General features: G+C 52.2%; 1 protein-coding gene across 1 annotated transcript; it reads left to right on the top strand.

The window, feature by feature from the left end:
• Positions 1-6311: 6311 nt before the first annotated feature.
• On the top strand, positions 6312-22314 carry TBC1D13 (TBC1 domain family member 13; the record flags this gene model as incomplete). Its single annotated transcript, XM_079790809.1, has 13 exons — positions 6312-6333; positions 6540-6672; positions 7628-7701; positions 9184-9224; positions 9812-9873; positions 10019-10118; positions 11023-11105; positions 12434-12593; positions 15691-15901; positions 16454-16617; positions 17934-18094; positions 18278-18335; positions 19117-22314. 13 exons carry the CDS (start codon positions 6312-6314, stop codon positions 19180-19182), a joined length of 1335 nt encoding a protein of 444 aa, XP_079646935.1. The 3' UTR covers positions 19183-22314.
• Positions 22315-22874: the final 560 nt, after the last annotated feature.

Raw genomic sequence — 22874 nt, 5'->3', positions numbered from 1 at the left:
AATAAATAAACTTCGATCCATACCTCATGCCACTTACAAAAATTAAGACAAAATGAATTATAAACTTTAAAACATGGATCATAGACCTAAGTGTAGCACCTAAAATTATAAAGCCTGTAGGAGGAAGCATAGGCGAAAAATCTTTGTGATACTGGTTATGCAAAAGTTTGTTGGGGAAAAAAAAAAAAGTTTGTTGGATATGACATAAAGGAACTGCAGACTTTAGTATGAAAATTAAGAATTTCTACTCAAACATTGTTAAGTGACTATAAAGGCAAGCCACAGCCTGGGGAAAAAAATATCTACAATTCACATATCTTAATTAAAAAACTTGTACCACCTCATACCCATTAGGGTGGCTATGACCATAAAAATAGAAAACAACAACAAAACAGAAAATAGCAAGTGTTGGTGAGGATGTGGACAAATTGGAACCTTGTGCACTGTTGATGAAAATGTGAATGGCTGTAGCTGCTGGAAACCGATCCGATCATGGTCTCACTAATAGAAAGATGTGGAAGGCTGGTCAACCTTGAAGCTCTGAAAGGTCAGAGCCAACCACTCCCTATCTAATTAAGACAATGGTAACTGAGGCAACTTCCCCACCAAATAATCATGTAAATCCTTCCTGATAAGATAATCTGCCTGTTGCTGGAATTACCTGCCTAAGGGCTATGGGTGTATCTCATAGTCTCAATAAAAGGGATGGCAAGACCAAAGCAAGGCGGTAGTCCTCCCATAGAGGTGGGCCCCCGCCTGGCGCCCAATATTCCCAAATTAATACTTCTCTAGTCTTTTTTCATTTGTGTGCGGCCTTCTCCAGAACCCGAACCCTGAACCGGAACCCTGAACCACGCGGGACGTGAAAGGGGTTCCCACATGTAGCCATCATGGAAAACAGTATGTGGCAGTTCCTCAAAAAATTAAAAATAGAATTACCAATGGCCCAGCAATTCACCTTCTGGGTTCCTACCCAAAAGCATTGAAAACAGGGACTCTAAGAGATATTTGCACTCATGTTCAGAACATTATTCACAATAGCCGAAAGTGGAAGCAACCTATGTCCATTGATAGAGGAATGGATAAACAAAACATGAAATATTATTCAGCCTTAAGAAGGAAGCTAAGACTTGGAAACAGCCCAAGTGCCCATGAAAAGATGAGTGAATAGCCCTGACTGGTTTGGCTCAGTGGCTAGAGCGTCGGCCTGCGGACTCAAGGGTCCCAGGTTCAATTCTAGTCAAGGGTATGTACCTTGGTTTCGGGCACATTCCCGGTGGAGGGTGTGGAGGAGGCAGCTGATTGCTATTTCTCTCTCATCGATGTTTCTAACTCTCTCTCCCTCTCCCTTCCTCTCTGTAAAAAATAAATAAAAAATATATTTAAAAAAAAAAAAGATGAGATTGGATGTGGAGAGAGCAGAGTGCCTGAAGAATGGCTCCTTTGTAATAAACACATCCAACAGCAACTTGGGCTTACACCTCACGGGTGGCAGGATACCGTGACCTTCCTGTGATACTACGCCCTATATGTAAAACAACAACAACAAAAACAACTGTACTGATCACCTGTGAATAGCCATGCTAGTCTGGGCAACAGAGAGAGATCCATCTCTTTTGCCCCTCTGATTAAGTGGATCCTGTATCTCCTAATGTTCCCTGTGATATATAGACATTGGTCTTCATGAACCTAAGGTGGTAAAAGTATTGGTTGACTTAGACTTAAAAAAAAAAAAGAAAAAAAAAAAAGATGAGAACCTGAGCCTGAACCCTAGCCCTAACCCTAATCCTAACTGTAGCCCTAACCCCAGTCCTAACCTTGATGACGTCAGCACTCCCAGCATGTCCCCTGGCCCAAACCATTAAAAAAAAAAAAAAAGATGAGTGAATAAAAAAGCTGTGGTACATTTACACAATGGAATACTATGCAGCTGTAAAAAGGAAGGATTTCTTAACCTTTGTGACAACATGGATGGACCAACCTGGAGAGTATTATACTGAGTGAAATAATCCAGTCGGAGAAAGACAAGTATCACATGATCTCATTTATAAGTGGAATCTAATACATAACAAACTGAGGAACAAAATAGGTTCAGAGGCATGGAGGCATGGAATAGACTGACATATCTCAGAGGGGAGGAGGGAAGGCGAGAAGAGATTAACCAAAGAATTTATATACATACTAGAGGCCTGGTGTACGAGATTCATGCTCTGGGGAAGGGGGGGTCCCCTCAGCCTGGCCTGTGCCCAGTCCGGGGGATGTCTGACTGCTGGCTTAGGTCTGATCCCCGGGCGTTGGGCCTAAGCCGGCAGTCAGACATCCCTCTTGCAGTCTGGGGCTCTCGCAGTCTAGGACCCCTCGCTCCTTACGGCCTGTCTGCAGCGGAGGCGGGAGAGGCTTCTGCCACCGCCACTGCACTAGCCAGCCATGAGCCTTGCTTTTGGCTGAACGGCGCTCCCCCTGTGGGGGCACACTGACCACCAGGGGGCAGCTCCTGCATTGAGCGTCTGCCCCCTGGTGGTCAGTGTGTGTCATAGTGACCGGTCATTCCACTATTCAGTCGATTTGCATATTAGGGTTTTATTATATAGGACTAGAGGCCTGGTGCATGAAATTCATGCACCTTGGGGCTCCGTGCCCTCAGCACTCCATATTCATGTATTTATGTACATGTGTGTATGTATGCATATATATATATATTTTTTATTAATCCTCACCTGAGGACATTTTTCATTGATTTTTAGAGTAGAAGGGAAGGCAAGAGGCAGAGAGAGAAACATGGATGTGAGAAAGACACGTCAATCGGTTGCCTCCTGCACATGCCCCGACTGGATGATGGGGTGGAAACAGTGCTGCCGACAGGGCCGACTGCTGGCGTTGAGCGTATGGCCATTTTGTTTCTGCTTCCACTCCTGGTAGAGGTCCTCCTTGTGGGAGCTGCTGATGTAGCGACCACTTTCTGTCTTGATCTTCTTCCTGTCCTCCTGTCCTGACTGTCCCACAAACCCCTTCTTCCCGTCCCACTTGAGCAGCTGCCGGCCCCTGGTCAGGTTTTGGGCCTCGTCCCCCATCAGGTCCAGGACAGTGCCAGCCACTTGATGCTCAAAGGCGCCCCTGTCCCCACCAATGCTCAGGCCCCGTTCACTGTCGAAGTCCTTGGGCCGATATGGGCCATAGAAATCCTGGTCCAGCGGCCGGGCCTCCTCCTCCCGCTTCTTGGCTCCCTGCTCAGGTGCTGGCTGCTGCCGTTTCCGACCCAAGACCTCTGTGAAGACTCTTCCCTGCCTCCTCCTCCTCCTCCTCCTCCTCCTCTTTCCCAGGCTGCTCTGCCTGCGGCGCTGGGCACCCTCCTGCCGCTCCTGCCGGCCCTGCTGGAAGCTGGCGATGGCCTTGCAGTCCTTCTGCCGCTTGGCCCGTGTCACCGGGCTGCTCAGGTCCCGCCTGGAGGCGTGGATCTCAAAGATGGTCACCCGTGAGCGGTACTGCTTGATGCCGCCCACCAGCCTCAGTCGCTGCAGCTCCTCTTCCTCGAAGCTAGAGCTGAAGAGGGGGTGCAGGCCCAGCCCCTCGAGGTCCAGCTCCGTGGCCCGCTTGATGGACTCCGGCCAGGGCGCGGGCCGCGAGCACACATACTGCTGCGGGGTGTTGTGGGCCACGCGGCCCAGGCCCCGCGGCTCCAGCGACGCCTCCAGGGTGTTCCGCGGGCCGCAGGCCTCCTCGTCCACCACGCTCTGTGGCATCCGGCCCAGCACCCCGTCCACACCTGAGGGCTCCTCTTGGGGGCAGGCGAGGGTGAGGGCACGGCCCAGGGACAGGTGCAGGTCCAGCAGGTAGGGGACCTCATCTGGGGCCACCAAGCAGTAGGCTGTGCCGCTTTGGCCAGCCCGGGCCACACGACCCACGCGGTGCAGGAAGGGCTTGCCCTTGGCGGGGAAGCTGAAGTTGAAGACGTTGTCCAGCAGCGGGATGTCCAGGCCCGGGGCCGCCAGGTCCGTCACGATGAGGGTGGAGCACTTGCCGCGGGTGCACTTGGCCAGGTTGATCTTGCTGGTTTTCCGGTCCAGAGCGCTGTAGATGTGGGCAGAGCTCACCTGCTGGAGCGGCCTAGGCCCTGCAGAGACCAAGGGAGGGGGCGGGGCAGACGCTCAATGCCTGAGCCCGGGATAGGGGTGGGGGGGAATCAGGGGCGGGCCCGCTGGGGGGGGGATGGGCCACCGGCGGGTGTGTGTGGGGGTGCCGATTGAGGCCAGATCCGGTCTCATAGCCACAGGGTAGTTCCGCTGTTCTGTTGATTTGCATATTAACTTTTTATTATGTAGAGGATATGCATAACCAATGGACACAGACCATAGTGTGGTGAAGGACTGGGATGGGGCAGGGACTGGGAGGAGGGGAGTAAAGGGGGGGAAATTGAGGAACATCTCTAATACTGTCAACAATTAAATTTTAAAAAAAGATATTATATGAGCCCTCGCTGGTTTGGCTCAGTGGACTAAAGGGTCCTGGGTTCGATTCCATTCAAGGGCACATGCCAGGGTTGCAGGCTTGATCCCCAGTAGGGGGTGTGCAGGAGGCAACTGATCAATGATTCTCTCCCATCATTGATATTTGTATCTCTCTCTCCCTCTCCCTTTCTCTCTGAAACCAATAAAAATATTTTTTAAAAGGCTACTATATGATTCCACTTATATAAGGTACCTAGAGTAGTCAAATTGGTAGAGACAGAAATTAGAATGATGGTTGCCAGAGGCTGGGGAAGGGAGAATGGGGAGTTGTTGTTTAGTGTATTTAGAGTTTCAATTTTGCTGGATGGAAAGAGTTCTGAGTCCTGGCCAGTGTTACTCAGTGGCTAGAGCATTGGCCCTCCCACTGAAGGGTCTTGGGTTGGAATCCCAGTCAAGGGCACGTGCTGTGGTCGCAGGTTCGATCCCTGGCCCTGGTCAGAACAAGTTTGGGAGGCAACCAATGGATGTGTTTTCTCTTACATCGATGTTTCTCTCTCTCTCCCTCTCTCGCTTCTCCTCCCTCCCTTCCATTCTCTAAAAATCAATGGGAAAAGTATCCTCCGATGAGGATTACCAGTAACAGCAGCAACAACAGAAGAGTTCTGGAGATTACAGTACAGTGTAAATATACTCAACACTGCAGAACTTTACACTTAAAAATGACTAAGACGGTATTTTGTGTTATGTATATATTACCAAAAATAAAAATAAAAATAAAAAAGATGTGTATCTAGAAAATATAAAGAATTCTCAAAAGTATATTTCAGTGGAGAAAACAAGCAATTCAATTAAGATTGGGAAATAGTTTTGAACAGGTAACTTCCCCAAAGAAGATAGATATATAGCTGGCAAACACATGAAAACACACTCAACATCATAGGTCTTTGGGGAAATGCATATTAGAACAATGATAAGATACCACTACTAGAATGTCTAAAATTAAAAAGACTGACTGTACTAAGTGTTGATGAAGATATGTTACAACAGAAACTCTCATACACTTCTGGTATGGGTATAAAGTGATAGAAGCATTTTAGAAAATGGTTTAGATATTTTCCAAAAATTTTAAATACATCCAGCCATTCCACTCCAAGAGAAATGAAAGCATGTGTCCACATAAAGACTTGTGCATAAATATTCATAGCGGCTTTATTGTAATAGCCTCAAACTGGAAACAATCCAAGTGTGCAAAGGATAGACTATGGTCCCTCCAGACGATGGGATCTGCACAGCAATACAAAGGAATGATGCGTTACAACACACACTGATCTCAAAATATTTATGCTGAGTGAGAGGAGGCAGATAAAAGCAAGTACACAGCGTGTGTTTCCCTTTATGTACAATTCTTTTAAAAAAATTCCATTGTATCCAGGTTGGTAAGATTTCATATTTATTTATTTACTTTTAATATATATTTTTTATTGATTTCAGAGAGGAAGGGAAAGGGGGAGAGAGTTAGAAACATCAGTGATGAGAGAGACTCATTGATTGGCTGCCTCCTGCACGCCCCCTACTGGGGATCGAGCCCGCAACCTGGGCACGTGCCCTTGACCTGAATCGAACCCGGGATCCTCAGGCTGATGCTCTATCCACTGAGCCAAACCGGCTAGAGCTCTATTGTTCTTTCATAGTACATTTTATGTTCATGAAATCCAAAAGTCACAGAAACACTGAATTGTAGTCCTGTTTCCCATCCACTATTTCTCGAACCGTCTGCTCCGTGCGATCGATGACTGCTCTAGGGGCCGAAGATTTGGCGGTGGAAATACCTGTGTGGTTTAGCGGGGAGAGTACATTCCTGAGACAATGACACAACAGCTAATTGCGGGTGAGGAACGTGAAGGAAGGAGACGGTGACAGGCATGTTTCGTAGATGGAAACGGAGGCCCAGGAAGCGCCAGGAAGAACCCTAGGGCACGCGGTCAGCGCCCTCAAACTTGGCCACGGCCTCCGCGGGCTGGAGAGGGGCGGGGCGGGGCCTAGGGAGGGGGCGGGGCCTAGGGAAAGGGGGCGGCACGTGAGTGGGGGGCGGAGCGGCACGGAACACGCACGCGGGCGGGCGCGTTTCCGGTCGGAGGCCTTTGCTGAGCGCCCCGCGTCCCCGGGGCGGCGGAGGCGGCTGGGGGGATCCGGAAGTCAACACCATGTCGAGTCTGCACAAGAGCCGGTAAGGAGCCGCGGGGCCCACCCGGCCAGGCCACTCCTGGCCAGGCCGCCCCTCCTGCCTCGCGGAGGGCGCGCGGATGCGGCCCGGCACCCGCAGTCTCGGGCTGAGGGGCTCGGGCGCCCACTCCCCAGCCTCATTGCCTGTGGGCCTGAGAGGGCACGGAGTGGAGGCACTTCTGTACCCCCGGGGTGTCACCGCTTGTCTCTCTCTCGCCCTGGGTTCCCTCTTCCCCTGGTGCCTTCCTCATTCAGGGCCTCACTGCCCAGTTCCTCAGGCCTCCCCCCCTCCCTTTTCCTTGTTACCCTGTTAACCCTCAGTACCCTCCTCTCCAAATACTTCCCATCCCCGTGCTCATTTCTTACTAGAAATGCTAGGAAACCTGAATTTTCCCGTCTGCCCCCTCTCCCAGGCCAAATCCTGCAGCATTGGCTAAATTTTGCTCATTCTTCAGTTTTCCTCCAGGATTTGTTGTTTTAAACCTTTTGCCCTTGCCTGCAGGCAGGCCCAGAGGCCTTCTCATGATTATATTTTTGAGCCTGGAGAGCTGCCTGCAGGTTACACGGGTCCGCTGTCTATGGATCAAATTACTCCTGGTTCCTGGGGTTCATTGAGTTCAGAGAGTGGAGCTGTGGGCTGGACCTGGCCGGCAGGAAGTGCCCAATAAATGCCAGCTCACTACATATTAGAATGTGTCTGGCTTCACGATGCTTGTTTGAGAACCTCTGGACAGTAATACCTCCAAGTTTCTGAGCTTAGAGGAAGATGTGACCTGAAGTTCTGTAACTCCCCAACGCTGACTTTGATTCGGACCTTCATGAGCTTTGCCATCTGAAGGGGAGGGAGGAGCAGGTTGGAGATGGGTGGTCTGAGGGAGCCGTGGGCGTCGGGAGTGGTCACTAAGCCTGTCATCTTCGGTTTGGGTGTATCTCATCTGCCTCCCCCTCCCGCCTTCCAGGATTGCGGATTTCCAGGATGTCCTGAAGGAGCCCACCATCGCCTTGGAAAAGCTTCGGGAACTCAGTTTTAGTGGTAAGAGGCAACGCTCCATTTTCAGAGTTTTCCCAGAGCAGCATTGTGGCGAGGGTGGAGGGGAGGGTGCCCAAGGCCATACGTGCTCTGTTCTGGGGGCCAGCCTGCCTCTTGGGGCTTCTCCAGATCCTGTGGAGCTGACCAACCAGGAACTCCCCTGAGCCACAGTTAGCTCGCCTGTGGGCCTTAGGGTGCTTACTTGGTGTCTGAAGGATGCTTTATTACCTCCTTGGAATAACAGGAGAGGACAGAAGATGGCAGGAAGAGCGTTGGGAGGAGACTTCTTGTGCTGAGGCCCGTCTTCCCTCATTCCCCACGCTTCCTGTGTTGCAGAATTTGGTTCGCTGCAGCGTAGTTCCTGGTTCTCTCCCTGGCTGGGCACCAAAGCCTACTGAGGCGCTAGTGAACTTTGGTTAGCGGTGAGAAAATTTCCAGCCTTGAGACAGCTGGCTGATGGAGCTGTTCCTCAGCAGTGTTTGACTTTGCCCTTGCTGGCTTGGTCAACCTTCATCTTTTAAAAACCCCAGGGTGTTCTGTGTAGCTTCTCGTCACTGCTCAGCCTTTGTACTTTTGTCAGCGAGGAATTCTTAAGAATCTGCTTCCCCTCGCAGGTTCTGAGATGGGGGCATTCGCTCCCGATCCAGGTAGGCGGGGACATCGGGGCAGCAGCTGCACTAGCAGGTTTCTGCCAGTTGCAGGAGAAGTTGCCTTTCTGTCAGGAGTGGTAATTAGGCCCTGCAGCTCTTGAGGCGCCTGGGATCTGTGCGGGGCTGAGGAACCTGCCGGGCCTCGGAGGGGGCAGTCTGCGGTAGTGGTGCAAGTTTGACCTCGGGAGCCAGACTGACCTGTGTCTTGAGTCCTTGCCGGCTTTCCTTATCTGTAAGATGAGGACAGCGATGCCGATCTTCCCTACTTCCTAGGGTTATAATGAGGGTGAAGTGCAGTCAGGTCCGTAAAGCACAGAGACTTAGCATTTGATGCTTAGTTTACAGTCTCCTGTGTGCCGTGCCCTGTGCCAGGTGCCGGGAGTGTCAGTCAGATGTGGTTCTTGTCCTGCTGGGGCTTACCCAGTGTAAGCGTTAAAACGTTAACTAAGTACACAAATTACGTTCTGCAATCCGAGCTGTGAGGGATGCTGGGAAGTCACGGAGCCATTCTTTGTAATGGGCGATCTGCCTGATTGGGAAGAGATGGTGGTTGGTATAGGTTGCTCCGAGGAAGAAATATCCAGGATGAGGAGGTGTAATTCTCTAAAGAATATTCCAGATAGAGGGAGCTCTGGGCTGGGGACAGGGGTCAGGGGTCATGGAGAGAAAGTACACACAGGGTTAGCATCTAGTCTAGTAACTTTTGTGGCAGAAAATGATTCTTGAAGAAGTACTCCTTGCTCACTCTACTCCCTGCCGACTGGCTCCGAGGTGGAGGGCTGGGGGGCTCGGGGGCTCTGGCCTCGGGTGTGACCTTTGCCTGCTGTGTCCACAGGCATCCCCTGTGAGGGCGGACTTCGGTGCCTCTGCTGGAAGGTGGGTGTGCCTGGGGTGGGCTTCTGCTCTGCTGAGAGTCCCTGGGTTCCTGCATGGGCTGCCCCCACCCCCGGCCCCGTCTTTCTGTTCCGTGCCTTTCCTTGCTTTGTCTGGGGAAGCTTTTCTGGGAAGTCCTGGGTTTTTGGTTCCTCTTGGTGTCCCCTGCAGGATCCCTTTGGGGATGGAACGCTTTGTAAGGCCTGGAGCCCTGTGGGTCCTGGTTCAGACAGAGCAGTGGCAGGGATGCATGTTGGGACGGAAAAGGCTGTGCTTTGTCCAAAACGATCAAGTGCTGTGGCTGCGGGAGCCCAGTCTCCTAGTTTGCAGCCCTTTGAGCACAAGGTCTTAGTATCGTCTGGAAGAGTCTGTGAGAAGAGGAGGAAAGGCCTGGTTTGGGGTAAAGGAGGAGGGCGGCAGTGGGGAGGAAGGGGAGGCTCCCCCAGCCCAAGCCCACGCTCCTGGGCTTCGGCCCATCACGTCTTCTCTGGGCACTATCAGAGGTTTCCCTTGAGGCCTGCCAGCCTCTACCTACTGTCCAGGGCTGGGCTGGGGAGTCACCAGAGCTTTGCTCCTCTCGCTCTGTGCAGATTCTCTTAAACTACCTCCCGTTGGAGCGAGCCTCATGGACCGCCATCCTGGCCAAGCAGAGGTAGGTGAGACCTGGAGAGAGGAGGATGCCAGGAGGGTCTTTGTATCGGACAGAATAGGTGGTGCTGAGCCTGACCTGCCTCCTGCTCCGGGCTCCCTGGGCAAGGCCTTTGGGAATAACCCCTCCCTGCTCTTCTCTCCTGCAGGGAGCTATATTCCCAGTTCCTGAGGGAAATGATTATCCAACCCGGCATTGCCAAGGCCAACATGGGTGTGTCCAGAGAGGATGTGACCTTTGAGGACCATGTGAGTAGCATGGTCAGCAGTGGGGACGGGGGGCTACAGGGTGGAGAGGGGTGTGGGCTTTGAGTGGGCAAAGTCCCCCCACCCCAGAGGATGGTGCAGCTGGCCTCGGTCCCCTCTGGCCCTTCCAGTACCTTCTTTCTTCATTTGGCTGCCCTGCCCCTGAAGGCCGTTGTCCCCCCGCTGCCCTGGGCCCAGGCAGGAAGCTAAGTGATAGCGGGGCTCAGGGAGTGCTGTGAGCAGCACTGAGCCCGGTCTCTGCCTGCGTTGTCTCCTTTCCTCCTCACCCTGTTCCTGGACGGAGGTTCTGTGATTTGCTAGTTGAAGAAAGCCAGAGCAGGGGGGAGTGAGGCGGACTGCCTTTCTGAGGCCTGGAGGAAGCCCCCTTCATCCTCCAGTATGAGCTCCGCCTGTGCGCCTCGCAGTGTGAGACGTGGAGGTGGATCCCATCCCGGCCCATCCCCCAAGGGTTCAGGATACTGCATTCATTCTTCCATCCATTCAGTCGACAAGCATTTAGTGAGAACCTGTCCTGGGCAGCACTCTAGAGCCAGAGCAGGAGACAGAAGGAATGGAGTCCTCCAGGCAGGGGTGTGCTCGGAGCAGGCAGCTGGGCTTGGCTGATAGCTGCGGAGTTGAACGGGGTTTGGGAGGCTGCGGGCGGCCTGTGCTGCTCCCCCGTAGCTCACAGGCTTCTCAGAGCCACAGCGGGGCCTGTGATGGGATTGGTGGTGTGAGGCCACTGCTCAGGCCTCTGACCTTTTGCACTCGGATGTCAAGTGTGACTCGACACGGTTAGCATTAGAATAAAGGAATCGAGAAAAAAGCGAGCGAGTGCAAAGGGCTAAAGGTAATGCCTCTGGAGCGCTCGCTAGGCCTAGGAGAGCAGCTTATTTTCTCCCCACAGCCACTCAACCCCAACCCCGACAGCCGGTGGAACACGTACTTCAAGGACAACGAGGTGCTGTTGCAGATCGACAAAGACGTCCGGTAAGCGGGGGCGGGGGCTGGGGCTGGGAGTGGGTCCCTGGGACTCCTGGGCGCTCCCAGTTCTGTCCATTTCCTTTCCAGCCCGGCCATCAGGGTCCAGTGGGGGTGTGAGGAGCTGTGGGTGGTGGTCTGGGCAGTCAGTGATGCGGGGCCTGAGAATGGGCTGGCGAGTGCAGTGAGTGTGTGTGGGGGTCACTGTGCTTGCCGGCGCCCCGCTCTCTCTTCTCCCTGCCTTGGTCTCGGTTGTCCTGGGCATTTATGAGTTCACCTGATCATTCCTTCAACAGATGGATATTGAGCCCCTGTTATATGGCAGTCCTAGTGCCGAGCTCAGGATTGAGCACTGAATACAGACATGTCCCTCTCCCAAAGGAGCCTAGAACCTTGGGGGGGAGGGGGGGAGGGGAAGACAGGTGTTCAACAAATTTGTGTAATTAGCGTTTGTGGTAAATGCTCTGAAGGAAGAGTTCAGGTGTTTCCAGGTGTTCAGGACGCCTTGCCTGAGGGAGCAGTGTCCCGGCTGAGCTCTGGGGAGTCAGGGGCCTGGGGAAGAGGGAGGGAAAGGCCATGGCGGGTGGGATCTGCCTGTGCGAGGCCCTGAGAGCCCATGGAGCTGGGCTGTTTAAAGAGCGTGTGGTTGAAGCCACATGGAGGGAGACGGGTTGGACCTTGGACTTGCTTTTCCTCTCACTTTGTCTTGGACATTTATTTCCCATGTCAGCTGTATAATATTCTACTGTACAGTGTGCAGTGTAACCATCCTAAACCACACTGTAGTTAACACTCTTGTACATATTAGCTGTTTTTTTTGTTTTTTTGTGTTTTTTTTTTTAAATATATTTTATTGATTTTTTACAGAGAGGAAGGGAGAGAGATAGAGAGTTAGAAACATCGATGAGAGAGAAACATCGATCAGCTGCCTCCTGCACACCCCCTACTGGGGATGTGCCCACAACCAAGGTACGTGCCCTTGACCGGAATCGAACCTGGGACCTTTCAGTCCGCAGGCCGACGCTCTATCCACTGAGCCAAACCGGTTTCAGCCCATATTAGCTGTTTTTGACATGGAAAGATGTTTGTGATTTAAGGGGCGAGTTGGATCATAAGATCAATAAGGACACTTTAAAAAGTATATATATGCGCGTGTATCTATCTGCAAATACACATAAGAATATGGTTATATGTTATAATGATTATATTGCCTCTTAAAAACTAAATTAAAAAAATATAGAATGTTATTATTATTTTTTTTAAATGTCTTTTGGAAGCTGGGATGTCTGACGCCTCCGTCCTGAGTAACAGTCCTCTCTCCTGTTCCCTCTTGACAGGAGGTTGTGCCCAGACATCTCCTTCTTCCAGAGGGCCACCGAGTACCCGTGCCTCCTCATCCTGGACCCCCAGAACGACTTTGAGACCCTTCGTAAGCGGGTGGAACAGACGACGCTGAAATCCCAGACAGTGGCCCGGAACCGGAGCGGGGTCACAAATGTGAGAGGCAGCCTGGGGGCCCCAGGGGCTCCCCATGACAGCCTTTTCCTTCCTGCTTCCCTTTGGCCACTGGCCCCAGGGCCATCCGTCCTGACAGTTACTCAAGACAAGTTCAGTCCTGCCAGGGCTCTTTCTGGAAAGTCAGGGATCAAGATCAAGGCTGGATGTAATGGCTCCTGGGGGAGGTCCCTGCTGTGCAGCGGAGGAGCAGGCTGCTCTTGTAGTGGAGATGGCTCTTTCAAAAGTAATTCCAGGTGTGATGGGAGCATTGATGGGTGGGGAGCTGACCTGGTCTGGATACCAGGGAAGACTTCCCTGAGAAAGTGACATTTAAGCTTATGCTCGAGCTAGGAGGAAAGAGCATTCCGGAAGGGAGGAGGGCATATGTGGCAGTCTTTGGGTGTGAGGTAGTGTGGTGTGTTCAGGGAATGGAGGTGTCCAGTGTGGCCAGGAGCAGAGGGCAAGGGAGAGCAGGTGCTGGAGGACACTGGAGAGGTCGGTGGTGGTGAGGCCACACGGGGCCTTTGTCCTGAGGGCTGGGGAGCCCTGGTGGCATTCTAAGCAGGACAGTGATGTACTCCGGGTCTGCGCTTGTAAAAGATCACTGTTGGCGCTGTGGGGGTGTTGACCTGAAGGGGCAGGAACAGCGGTGGAGGGGGTCTGGGAGGTGGCTGCATTGCTCAGGCAGGAGCGGGTGGGAGTTGGGGCTGGGGTGGAGCAAGGACAGATCTGAGGGGCTTGGGAGGTAGAATTGACAGGACTTGTGCTGCCCAGGCCACGCTGAGTGTTTGAACCCTGTCTTCTACAGGCTCCTGTGACTACAGCCAAATGAGGGTATAAGCTTACTTCCTAACTTCTACCTACTGGTTCGGTACCTGGAGCTCTGAACTTTTCACTGCCTTCAACACAGGAAAAACTTTTCTCTGTAACCTTCCAAAAGCTAGAGACAGATGCTACTGCGGAAGCTGTTCCCTCCAAGTGGAACGATTGGTCAAGGCTGTGTGTCCGTAGGAGAGCAGCCACTTCCCGCTGCAGGGGTGATGGGCAGTTACAGCTGGTCCCAGGGCCGCGTGCCTGCGACAGCTGGGTGTGCTGGAGGTGCAGAATGCTGGCTGAGTGACGGCAGGCCTGGCTGTGTATCCTGGCTGCAGCGCCGGGCTCTGTCATTCATTTCAATAGTCACTGAGGGCTGAGAGCTGAGCTCTTGCCCATTTTAGGTTTGGACCTTGTCCTGGGGGCAGAGCAGCTGACCAGAAGCTTCATTCCTAGACTCTGGACCCGTGGTGGGGCAGCTTGCGTTAAAGCTGACCATCTGCTTAACTCTGGGCGAGTCGTACTGGGCTTACCTTCCTCGGCTTCCGTCTCCTCTTCTGTAGTCTGGGCATAATCCTTTCTGCCCTGCCTGGCTTTTGAATTGCCAAGATGAAATGAGGTCATGGCCGTGCAGATTCCTGGAAAGCTGGAAAGCCCTGGGCATGCTCAGAGGCCTGGACCTCAGGTTCTGGAGTCAGCAAGCCTGGGATCGAATCCTAATGCCACCACTTAACGCGAGACATGATGAGTGACCTATCTTTTCTGAGCCTGTGTTTCTTTATCTTGAAAGTGAATGTTGAGAGGATATTCTAGGTTGTTCAGAGCATGACATTGAGGCATGCTTGTGGAGCACTGTCTTGCACAGAGAGAGCTCTCAGTGAACGTAGGCATGTATGTGTGTCTGCACATGTACATGCATGTATACGCATGCATGTGTATGTACAATGGGAAAGGGAGTTGAAACGCCCCAGGGCCCTGCATTTGCAGGACAGTTTCCTACACTGTCCCTGTCTGGCTTGCCTGTGGCTCTCATACAGGTGACCCCAGGCACCCGAGTGTTTGCCAAGCTCCCGAGGACCTGATGGGCAGCCGGTGTTGGGGACCTCTGCTCCATTTCATGAGTTTTAAGTAGGGATTATCATCTCCAGTTTCTTCTTATGAAAATTTCAAAACATTCTGAAAAATTGAAAAAGAGAGTACAGAGCATACTTACATACTTATGTCCTTCCCAGCTCAGTTTATCAGTTGTTAACATTTGGCCGTATTTGTTTTTGTGTTCCAGAGCGTAAGTTGCAGGTGCCCTAGACTCCCCCGAGTATTCAGCAGGCACCTCCTGGGAATAAGGCCGGCCTCCTCCTCAGCACTAACACCTCTAGGAGAACAGCAGTTGCATAATAACTCCTAACGTCCAGTCCATGCCGTGTGTCCTCAGTTGCGCTGAGGGTATTTTTGTGTGTTTTTACTCCCAAACCAGGCCCCAGCCCAGGTCTATGGGCCGCCTTGGGATGCCTTTTCTTTAGTCTCTTGATCTGGGGCAGCCTTCCCTTTTCCCCAGCCCCCACATCATTTCACTTTTTGAAGACTCTTAGCCAGTTCCCTGTTTTTGACATATTTGAAGTTTTGTTTTCTAAACTGAAGTATAACTTAACATGCAGTAAAATGCACAAATCTTAGGTATACAACTGGATGAATTTTTCCTTATGTATGTGTCTGTGTGACTGCCAACCAGAACAAGACACCGAATGTGTCTATTATGCAGAAAATGCCCCTTCCCAGTCAGTACCCCCTCCACAAAGGGAAGCAGTGTGTTAGGCTTTTATCACCGTAAATTTTTTTTTAATCCTCACCCGAGGGTATTTTTTCCATTGGTCTTCAGAGAGAGAGTGGAAAGGAGGAGAGAGAGAAACATTGATGTGAGGGAGACACATCAACTGGTTGCCTCCCACACTCGCCCCAACAGGGGCTGGGGATCAAACCTGCAACTGAGGTTTGTCTCCTTGACTGGGAATTGAACCTGAGACCCTTCGGTCCTCTGGCCAGTGCTCTAACCACTGAGCCAAGCCGGCCAGGGCTTACCACTGTAGATGAGATTTTGGTCCAGCTGTCTTGTAGAATATCCCACCTTCTGGCTTTGTCTGCTTTTCCTCCTGGGCACGTTCCTCTAAGCCCTGTATTCCCCCCATTAGCTGGAGGTTAAGTTTAAACTTAACGGTAGACATTGCTGATGAGAACATACTGTCCGTAATGCCACCCATCGTCTTAATGGGCTCCTCTTCTCCCCCAGATGAGCTCCCCACACAAGCACTCAACGCCATCATCCCTGAATGAGTACGAGGTGCTGCCCAATGGCTGTGAGGCCCACTGGGAGGTGGTGGAGCGGATCCTGTTCATCTATGCCAAGCTCAACCCTGGCATCGCTTACGTGCAGGGCATGAACGAGATCGTGGGGCCCCTCTACTATACCTTTGCCACCGACCCCAACAACGAGTGGAAAGGTAAAAGGGCTCTTGGCTGCCCACATCCCTTGTTTCCAGCTCCTTAAAAATGGACCAAAGAAAGCCAGGCCATGGGCTTTATCAACTGTGCAGCTCACAGCCTCTCTCTGGGCCTCCCTTCTCCCTCTGTCAGATACGGGGTTGGCCTGGATCCTCTCAGATCCATCCCAGCTCAGACTTGCTAGAATGTTGGAAGTGTACTGAGCTCTTGATATTTGTAACTGAATATCTAATAGCGGACATGAGATGTTACACAGGAAACTGAATGATAGGATTTAAATAGTGATTTGAAAAATGCCATCAGAAGAGCATGTAATCAATGCTAAGCGAGTGTACAGTGTTACCAGAAGATGTGAGAGGAAAGAGGTGATGTCCTTAGTATTGGGATGGAGAGTTCTCAAGGACAGAGAAGGCACTGAGCCTGACCGTGGGGGTGCAGCGACTTGGTGAGACTCAGAGGTGAAGGGAGGATGTCATAGGTGAGATTTGGGGTGGGACTCAGGAGGGCACCAGCTCCCTTTGGGCTGCCTTCACCCTGCCCGTCTCGCCCAGAGCACGCCGAGGCAGACACCTTCTTTTGCTTCACCAACCTCATGGCCGAGATACGGGACAACTTCATCAAGAGCCTGGACGACTCACAATGTGGCATCACCTACAAGATGGAAAAGGTGTACTCCACCTTGAAGGATAAGGATGTGGAACTCTACCTGAAATTGGTGAGGACCCCCAGGCCCACCCGGCCTAGCCTAGGGCAGATAGGTGGAAAGGGACAGACTTCCTGAGCATCCCAGGTCCAGGGCGAGCTCTGGCTTCAGTCTGGGGATTGAAAGTGGCTGCCGTTGCTAGGGAACGGTGACCCACTGCCGAGAGACCAGGCGGCACATGCTGGGAGTCCAGGCAGGCTGGCAGGGAAGGGGAGTTGATAGGGTGCCCATTGTGTGCCAGGCACAATGGGAGGCATTTACCAGGCACTTAATTAGTTCAGCCTTTTTGTCCCCTGAGAAAAGAAGGGTGAATTTCTAGTGTATTTTATGTTTATTACAGAAAACATTTCAGTAAAGAAGTTATATATAAACAAACAGTTTGGGGAATAAAATTTATATGAAGATATTTTTAAACAAATATAGAATTATGTTTTTGCTGTTTTTTTAAATTTAAATTTTAATTGATTTGAGAGAGGGAGAGAGAGAGAAACATCGATTGGTTCTATTTACTTAATCATTCATTGGTTGATTGTTGTGGGTGGCCTGACCAGAGATTGAACCTGAAACCTTGGCGTATCGGGACTGCAGTTTTTCAGTTAATGATTTTCACTGTGGCTGACCAGAGTGCTCATCTCTGCTGGGAATAATTTGCTTGTAGGGTTGTCCTGTGGAGTATATAAGTGAGGTAATATAATTGACATGCTAAGCACAAGACTGACTTACAGTAAGTGCCCGGTTAATGGTCTCTCTTTCTCTATCCGTAATCTGTACAGTGTTTTATTTCTTTAATATTTTTATTGATTTTTAGAGAGAGAGAGGAAGAGCGAGAGAGAAAGAGAAACATTGATGTGAGAGCAGAACATCGATTGGCTGCCTCCTGCACTCCCCCTACTGGGGATCGAGCCCGCCTCCTGGGCATGTGCCCTGACCAGGAATTGAACCAGCAATCTGTTGGTGCATGGGATGTGCCCAACCAACCGAGCCACAGAGGCCAGGGCTGTACAGTGTTTTAAAATAACCTGAGCTGCCATTTATAAATCTAGAGCGCTTATGTAAGTTTGGGTTTATGGCTTCTCTTTAAAAATATCAGAAGACATGACAACATGGGTTGTCAGCAAGCTGCAGCTACCCCTTTAACCGAGCGAGGCGATCTAGGCGGCCCAGTGCTATCCCCCCGAGTGCCTGGCACTCACCCCCGGCCTGCTGCCTCCTCGGTTAGGTCCCGGGCCCTGCTGTTTATCTGAATGTACATTTAAAGACTGCATGATGTCACATGGCAACCAGCCAACACGGATTCTTGCACCTACTGCGCGCCTCTGTCTCCCCAGCAAGAGCAGAACATCAAGCCCCAGTTCTTCGCCTTCCGCTGGCTGACGTTGCTGCTGTCCCAGGAGTTCTTGCTGCCTGACGTCATCCGCATCTGGGACTCCCTCTTCGCTGATGACAGCCGCTTTGACTTCCTCCTCCTGGTCTGCTGCGCCATGCTCATGTGAGTGGCCTGGAGCAGAGGGGCGGGCGGGGCTGCTCTCCGCAGGCTGGAGGGGCCGCTGGGAACCTTGGGCCAGTGTCACACCAAACTCGCTGCGGGTGGTGAGCGGGAAGGGGCCGGGCGGGGCCCGCACTCAGAGCAGCCCAGGGTCCCAGCGCTTTGCTGCTTGTTTTCCTTCCTTAGATTGATCCGGGAGCAGTTGCTGGAAGGGGATTTCACTGTAAACATGCGGCTCCTTCAGGTAATGGTGTTCAGAGGCAGACACTTATCAAGCGCCCACCCCATGCCAGCTGCTGGGACAGGCGGGGTCAGAACAGTAGAGTGTAGCAAGGCTTAGGAGTCTGGACCCCTGATGCAGATCTGGGTTTGGATGGGTGTGAATCCCGGCTTTGGCGCTGACCTGGAGTGTAGTGTGGCCTTGAGGGAATGACTTGGCCTCTCTGAACGAAGTGCTCTACCTGTTCATTGTACCTGGGACACAGCGGTGCCCAGTATGTGGTGTGCTCGGAGGTAGTCATGCCCAGACCTGGAGCAGGAAAGTGTGGGGCTCAGTGGTTAAGAACATCGGCTCAACGGTCAGACAGTGTTAGGTTCACATCTTTGTTCTGCTCTGCTAGCCATGTGACCTAAGGCAAGTAATAAGCTCTCTAGGCCTCAGTTTCTTCACCAACACCTGGCCTGGGGTTCGTTTGCAATAACTCTACTGAGTAGATCGGTAAACAGGCATAAGCACCCCCTGATTGGGCTTTTGAGGTGCCCCTGTGAGCGGATGTATGGACAGAGTCCAGCCCAGTGCCAGGTGGGAGAGAGGAGCAGAATGGTCCTGGTCTGGGGAAGGGCAGCCGGACCTGTGGGTGGAGCTGGTTGGCTTGGTTACGTTAGTGCTGCAGTGAGTGCCATGGTAGCTACACGTGGGGGAGATACCTGTGGCAGCATGGTGACAGGTCTCAGTGGGAAGGGCACGGGTGTGGCGGAGGTGGAGCTGACTTCAGAGGCATCTTGTTGGCTTTTCCCGTGCCCAGGATTACCCCATCACAGATGTCTGCCAGATCCTACAGAAAGCCAAGGAACTCCAAGACTCCAAGTAGCCTGGCCGCAGAGGCCCAGGGAGAGAAGCCACCACCGGTCCCTGCGTCCTGGCTTCTGGAACACAGAAGCCTGTGGGATCACAGCCCTCGGGGAAGCTCCGTCCCCCGAGGCCACTCCCACTGGGGGCACACTGTGCCACGCTCCTTCCTGACCTCCAAGCCCTGGCTCCCTCTCTGCCCTGCCACCCTGGGACCCTTCCCCCAGGCAGCTGAGCAAGGCTGGAGCTCCTGAAGTTGTTGCCTGGGCCTGGGCAGATGGGGGCGCTGGGCTGGCAGAGGTCCCTCCTGCCTCTGCTCTGCTGCTCCCTCCTGCTCTGGTCGGGGAGGTGCTTGGCAGATGAGCCAGAAACCACGTCTGGGTTGGTGCTTAGGCTTCTCCGTGGGCACAGTGACACTGTGAGGGCGCTAAGAAGCTGCCAGGCCCAGGCCACACCCTCTGCCCCTCTCTCACTGAGTGGGTGTGTCTGTGGGTCAGTCTCCCCTGCGTCTGTCAGTGTGGGTGTGAGGGGGGAGGGTCTTTGAATCCCTCTAGGTCTCTGCTTCTCCTTCTGTCTCTCTGCCTGTCTCCTCCTCCCTCCACCTCTTTCACAGAGGCTTTGCTCCTCAACATTGCTCTCCCTCTGCCCTCCTCTCTTGGGGTGCCTTATCCCCAGCCTCTTCCCCTCACTCCTCCCCTCCACGCCTGTGAAACCCAGAGATCAAATGAGGAGTCTGGCTTAGCAAAGCCCCTGGAAGTCACCCTTGGTCTTTGCACCCTGTTCCCACCCCCAGCCCTAGGCTCCCGGGTCCCTCAGACTGGGAGGGAGTCCGCAGTGCCTCACTAGAGGGCCCTGAACCTGCTCCCCCTCCTCCCCAAATCTTGGAAACCAAAAGCTGCTGAGAAATGATGGCCCATGAGGCTTTGAGCCTCCTACCCTCCTTTCTGCCCAGGGATGGAAGAGGGAGAGCTGAGTCTTCCAGATTTCCCCAAAGGAAAAGGACATTAAGGCAGTGCTGTGCCAGGGTTTGGGATCCCAGTGCTTCAGAAGAGTAGTCATTTCCGCGGCTCTCCGGCCCATCCAGGGAGGGTGAGTCCCGTGATTGGCCAGCGGGACCAAAGGAGCCTCCCTGGGCCAGCAGAGCTGAGCTCAGAGGCCCTGGGTCCTGTCAGGGCCAGGGGAGCCGAGCAAGCAGAAGGGGGTGCTGGTCACCCACTTGGGCTGGTCCCAGGATTTGGGGCGGGTGCACTTAGAGCAGGAGCTATTGGCTACTCCCACTGCTGGGCAGTGGGGAGAAAGGGCTTATTCTGATCAAGTCTCTCCCCTCCTTTTGTAAGGAGGCAGGTGGTCTGGGTCTGGACAGCTGGGTAATGGAGCAAGGGTCTTCATCCTCTCCTCAGACTGGTGGGCAGGTACCTGGGTGCCCCCAAAGCCTTCCTGTGTCTGGCAGCCAGGACTTCTGCTGCCCACATACGCCAGGCTGTGGGCCAGGCCCAGCCCCCCCAGGCAGCTCCTACTGCTTTGGATGCTGCTGGGACTTTTTGCACTTGCCTGTTCGCCACCTCCTCTCATAACAGTTTTCGGGAGATTTTTACTATTTATTCAAACTCTTGGATATTTATTGCAGATTGGCGAGTGCTTGGTTTGGGGGTGTGGATAGAACTGGGAAGGCAGAAAACAAGTTAGAAGCATGTTCTTTGGGCTTTCTGAGGTCAGACTCAGCATCCTCTCCCCCTGCCTCTGGAACCTTCCTGGTTCCCCAGCACGTCCTGCTGGGAGTGCTCTGAGCTCTGTACTGGAACTGAGTGTAAGGAAGACTCCAAGACCCTGCACCAGACAGACACTGCTTCCCACCAGCCTGGTCCACTTTCCCAGAACTTGTTGGCTTGTTCAGTTCCAACTGTGACTCCTTCACAGCCTGAGATGTGGGCCACCGCCTGGGACCCAGCAGACACTGCCCAGGGCACCTGATGCGTTCCCTCTCGCCTGTCCCCTTGCCTTCCCTTCTGGGGCCACACTACTTGAATCACTGCATCTAATTTGCCTCAGTGGCAGGCCTGAGGCCAGTGCCCTCTCCTTGACTTTGGGATGAAGGTCAAGAGCACAGGGACCATGTCCAGGTTTGGCTGAGGAAAGAACCTACCCTTGGTGATTCCCTTTCTCTAAATTCTCAAGGGAGGTTCCCAGCTTCCTGCTTGTGAAGCTGCCCGGGGAATTTGGACACATTACAGGTTGGGCTGTATGAATTCAGCAGGGCTCACTCACCCCAGAGGGTCAGAAAGTTAGTCTGCTTTTGTTCTTTGTGTTTTGTTGTTTTTTTTTAAAGGAAATCAGTTTTGTTTCTTGAATCAATGCTGTTGATGACAAGTTGTCTTTAATAAATCATGTGTTCTTTGCAAAGGGCATTGGTGCTGTAATGGGCTGAAACCTTTGAGACCTCAGAGCAAGAAAGAAAAGTTTGAGCAGGGGTGGAGTCAGGAGGCTCTTAAAAGTTGTCTGAGGAAAAGGCCAGGGGAGGCTCCTCATTCAGACATGCAGTTTGCAGCTGGGAGGAGGAGGGAGCATGGACTGGGGGGAAAGGTAATTACATCATGGTTTCAGAGCAAGTTTGTTTTTTTGGACTGAAAAACTATGAAAACTCAAACACAAGTAAATAAAACAAGTCATTCATATCCCACAATCTGGAGGAAATCCCTGACAATACGTTAGTTTTTTCTTCGCAGATGTAATTTTTATTACATAATTGTCTTTCTTTTTCCAAGCAAATGAATACTTTTATTAACATGGTAAATTTTTTAATGCGTGGTAGGGTTTTGACCTCAAATACTTGTCAGGTCTGCTCTTCAAATGAACTTAGAGCTGGACAATTTATGAACCTGGAACATACCTAGTCCCTGTCCATTTTAGGGTCCAATGCATGCAATCCTTGCTTTCCTTCCCTTGCCCCTCAAGGGCCCTTGCAAGTATCTCATTTTATGCCCAGAATCCCCTGAAATGCATAATTGTCTTGATATATAGTTTTGTGTATTGCCAGCCCCCCACATGGTAGGTGTTGAGCAAGTTGCTGTATGACCTAATTTTTTATAGGCTATATACTATTCTTTCTAATATACTAACAATGTTGGAAATCCAGTCTCCATTTCTGAATATTATAACACTGCGAGGAAGGTTCGTTGAAATCCTGGCGTTCCCGATTTATTTTCCCAGCTCAGTCCTCTAACTGGGTTTAAAGGTAAACACCTTTTTAAGGCTTTTCATGCATACTGCCAAGCTGCTTTCTGGAATTGTACCAGTTTCTATTCCAAACAGCAGGTAGGATGGGCCGCCTGCATCCTTGTTCTCCGGGTGTTAAGAAAATCTTGGCCTTAGAACTTTTGGTTTGTGGTGCAATTGTTAGGACGGACTCCGCTGTCTGGTCCTTGTTCTGCCACTAGGAGCTCTTCTCTAGGCTCTTCTGAGGATTAAATGTAGTGATGGAAGCGCTTTGGGCACGAACTGACACTCCAGGCACTCACTAAGTAGGAGCTCTCTGCGCAGGGGTCCTCGCTGGAGACTAGTGAGGAGGCGGAGCGGCGTGGAGCCGGCCCTAGCGGCGGCCAATCACAAACCAAAACGCCGGTGCCGCGCCCCTCAGGTCCGCATCTTAAAGGGCAAGGAACCATGACTTCCAATCACGAGTGGTCTCCCTTCGTTAGTCTTACACCCTTCGTTAGA

Source organism: Cnephaeus nilssonii (assembly GCF_951640355.1).
Source record: "Cnephaeus nilssonii genome assembly, chromosome: 14".
Lineage (NCBI taxonomy): Eukaryota > Metazoa > Chordata > Mammalia > Chiroptera > Vespertilionidae > Cnephaeus > Cnephaeus nilssonii.
Note: the sequence above shows the minus strand (reverse complement) of the source record. Positions and strands in the feature narration are given on the sequence as shown.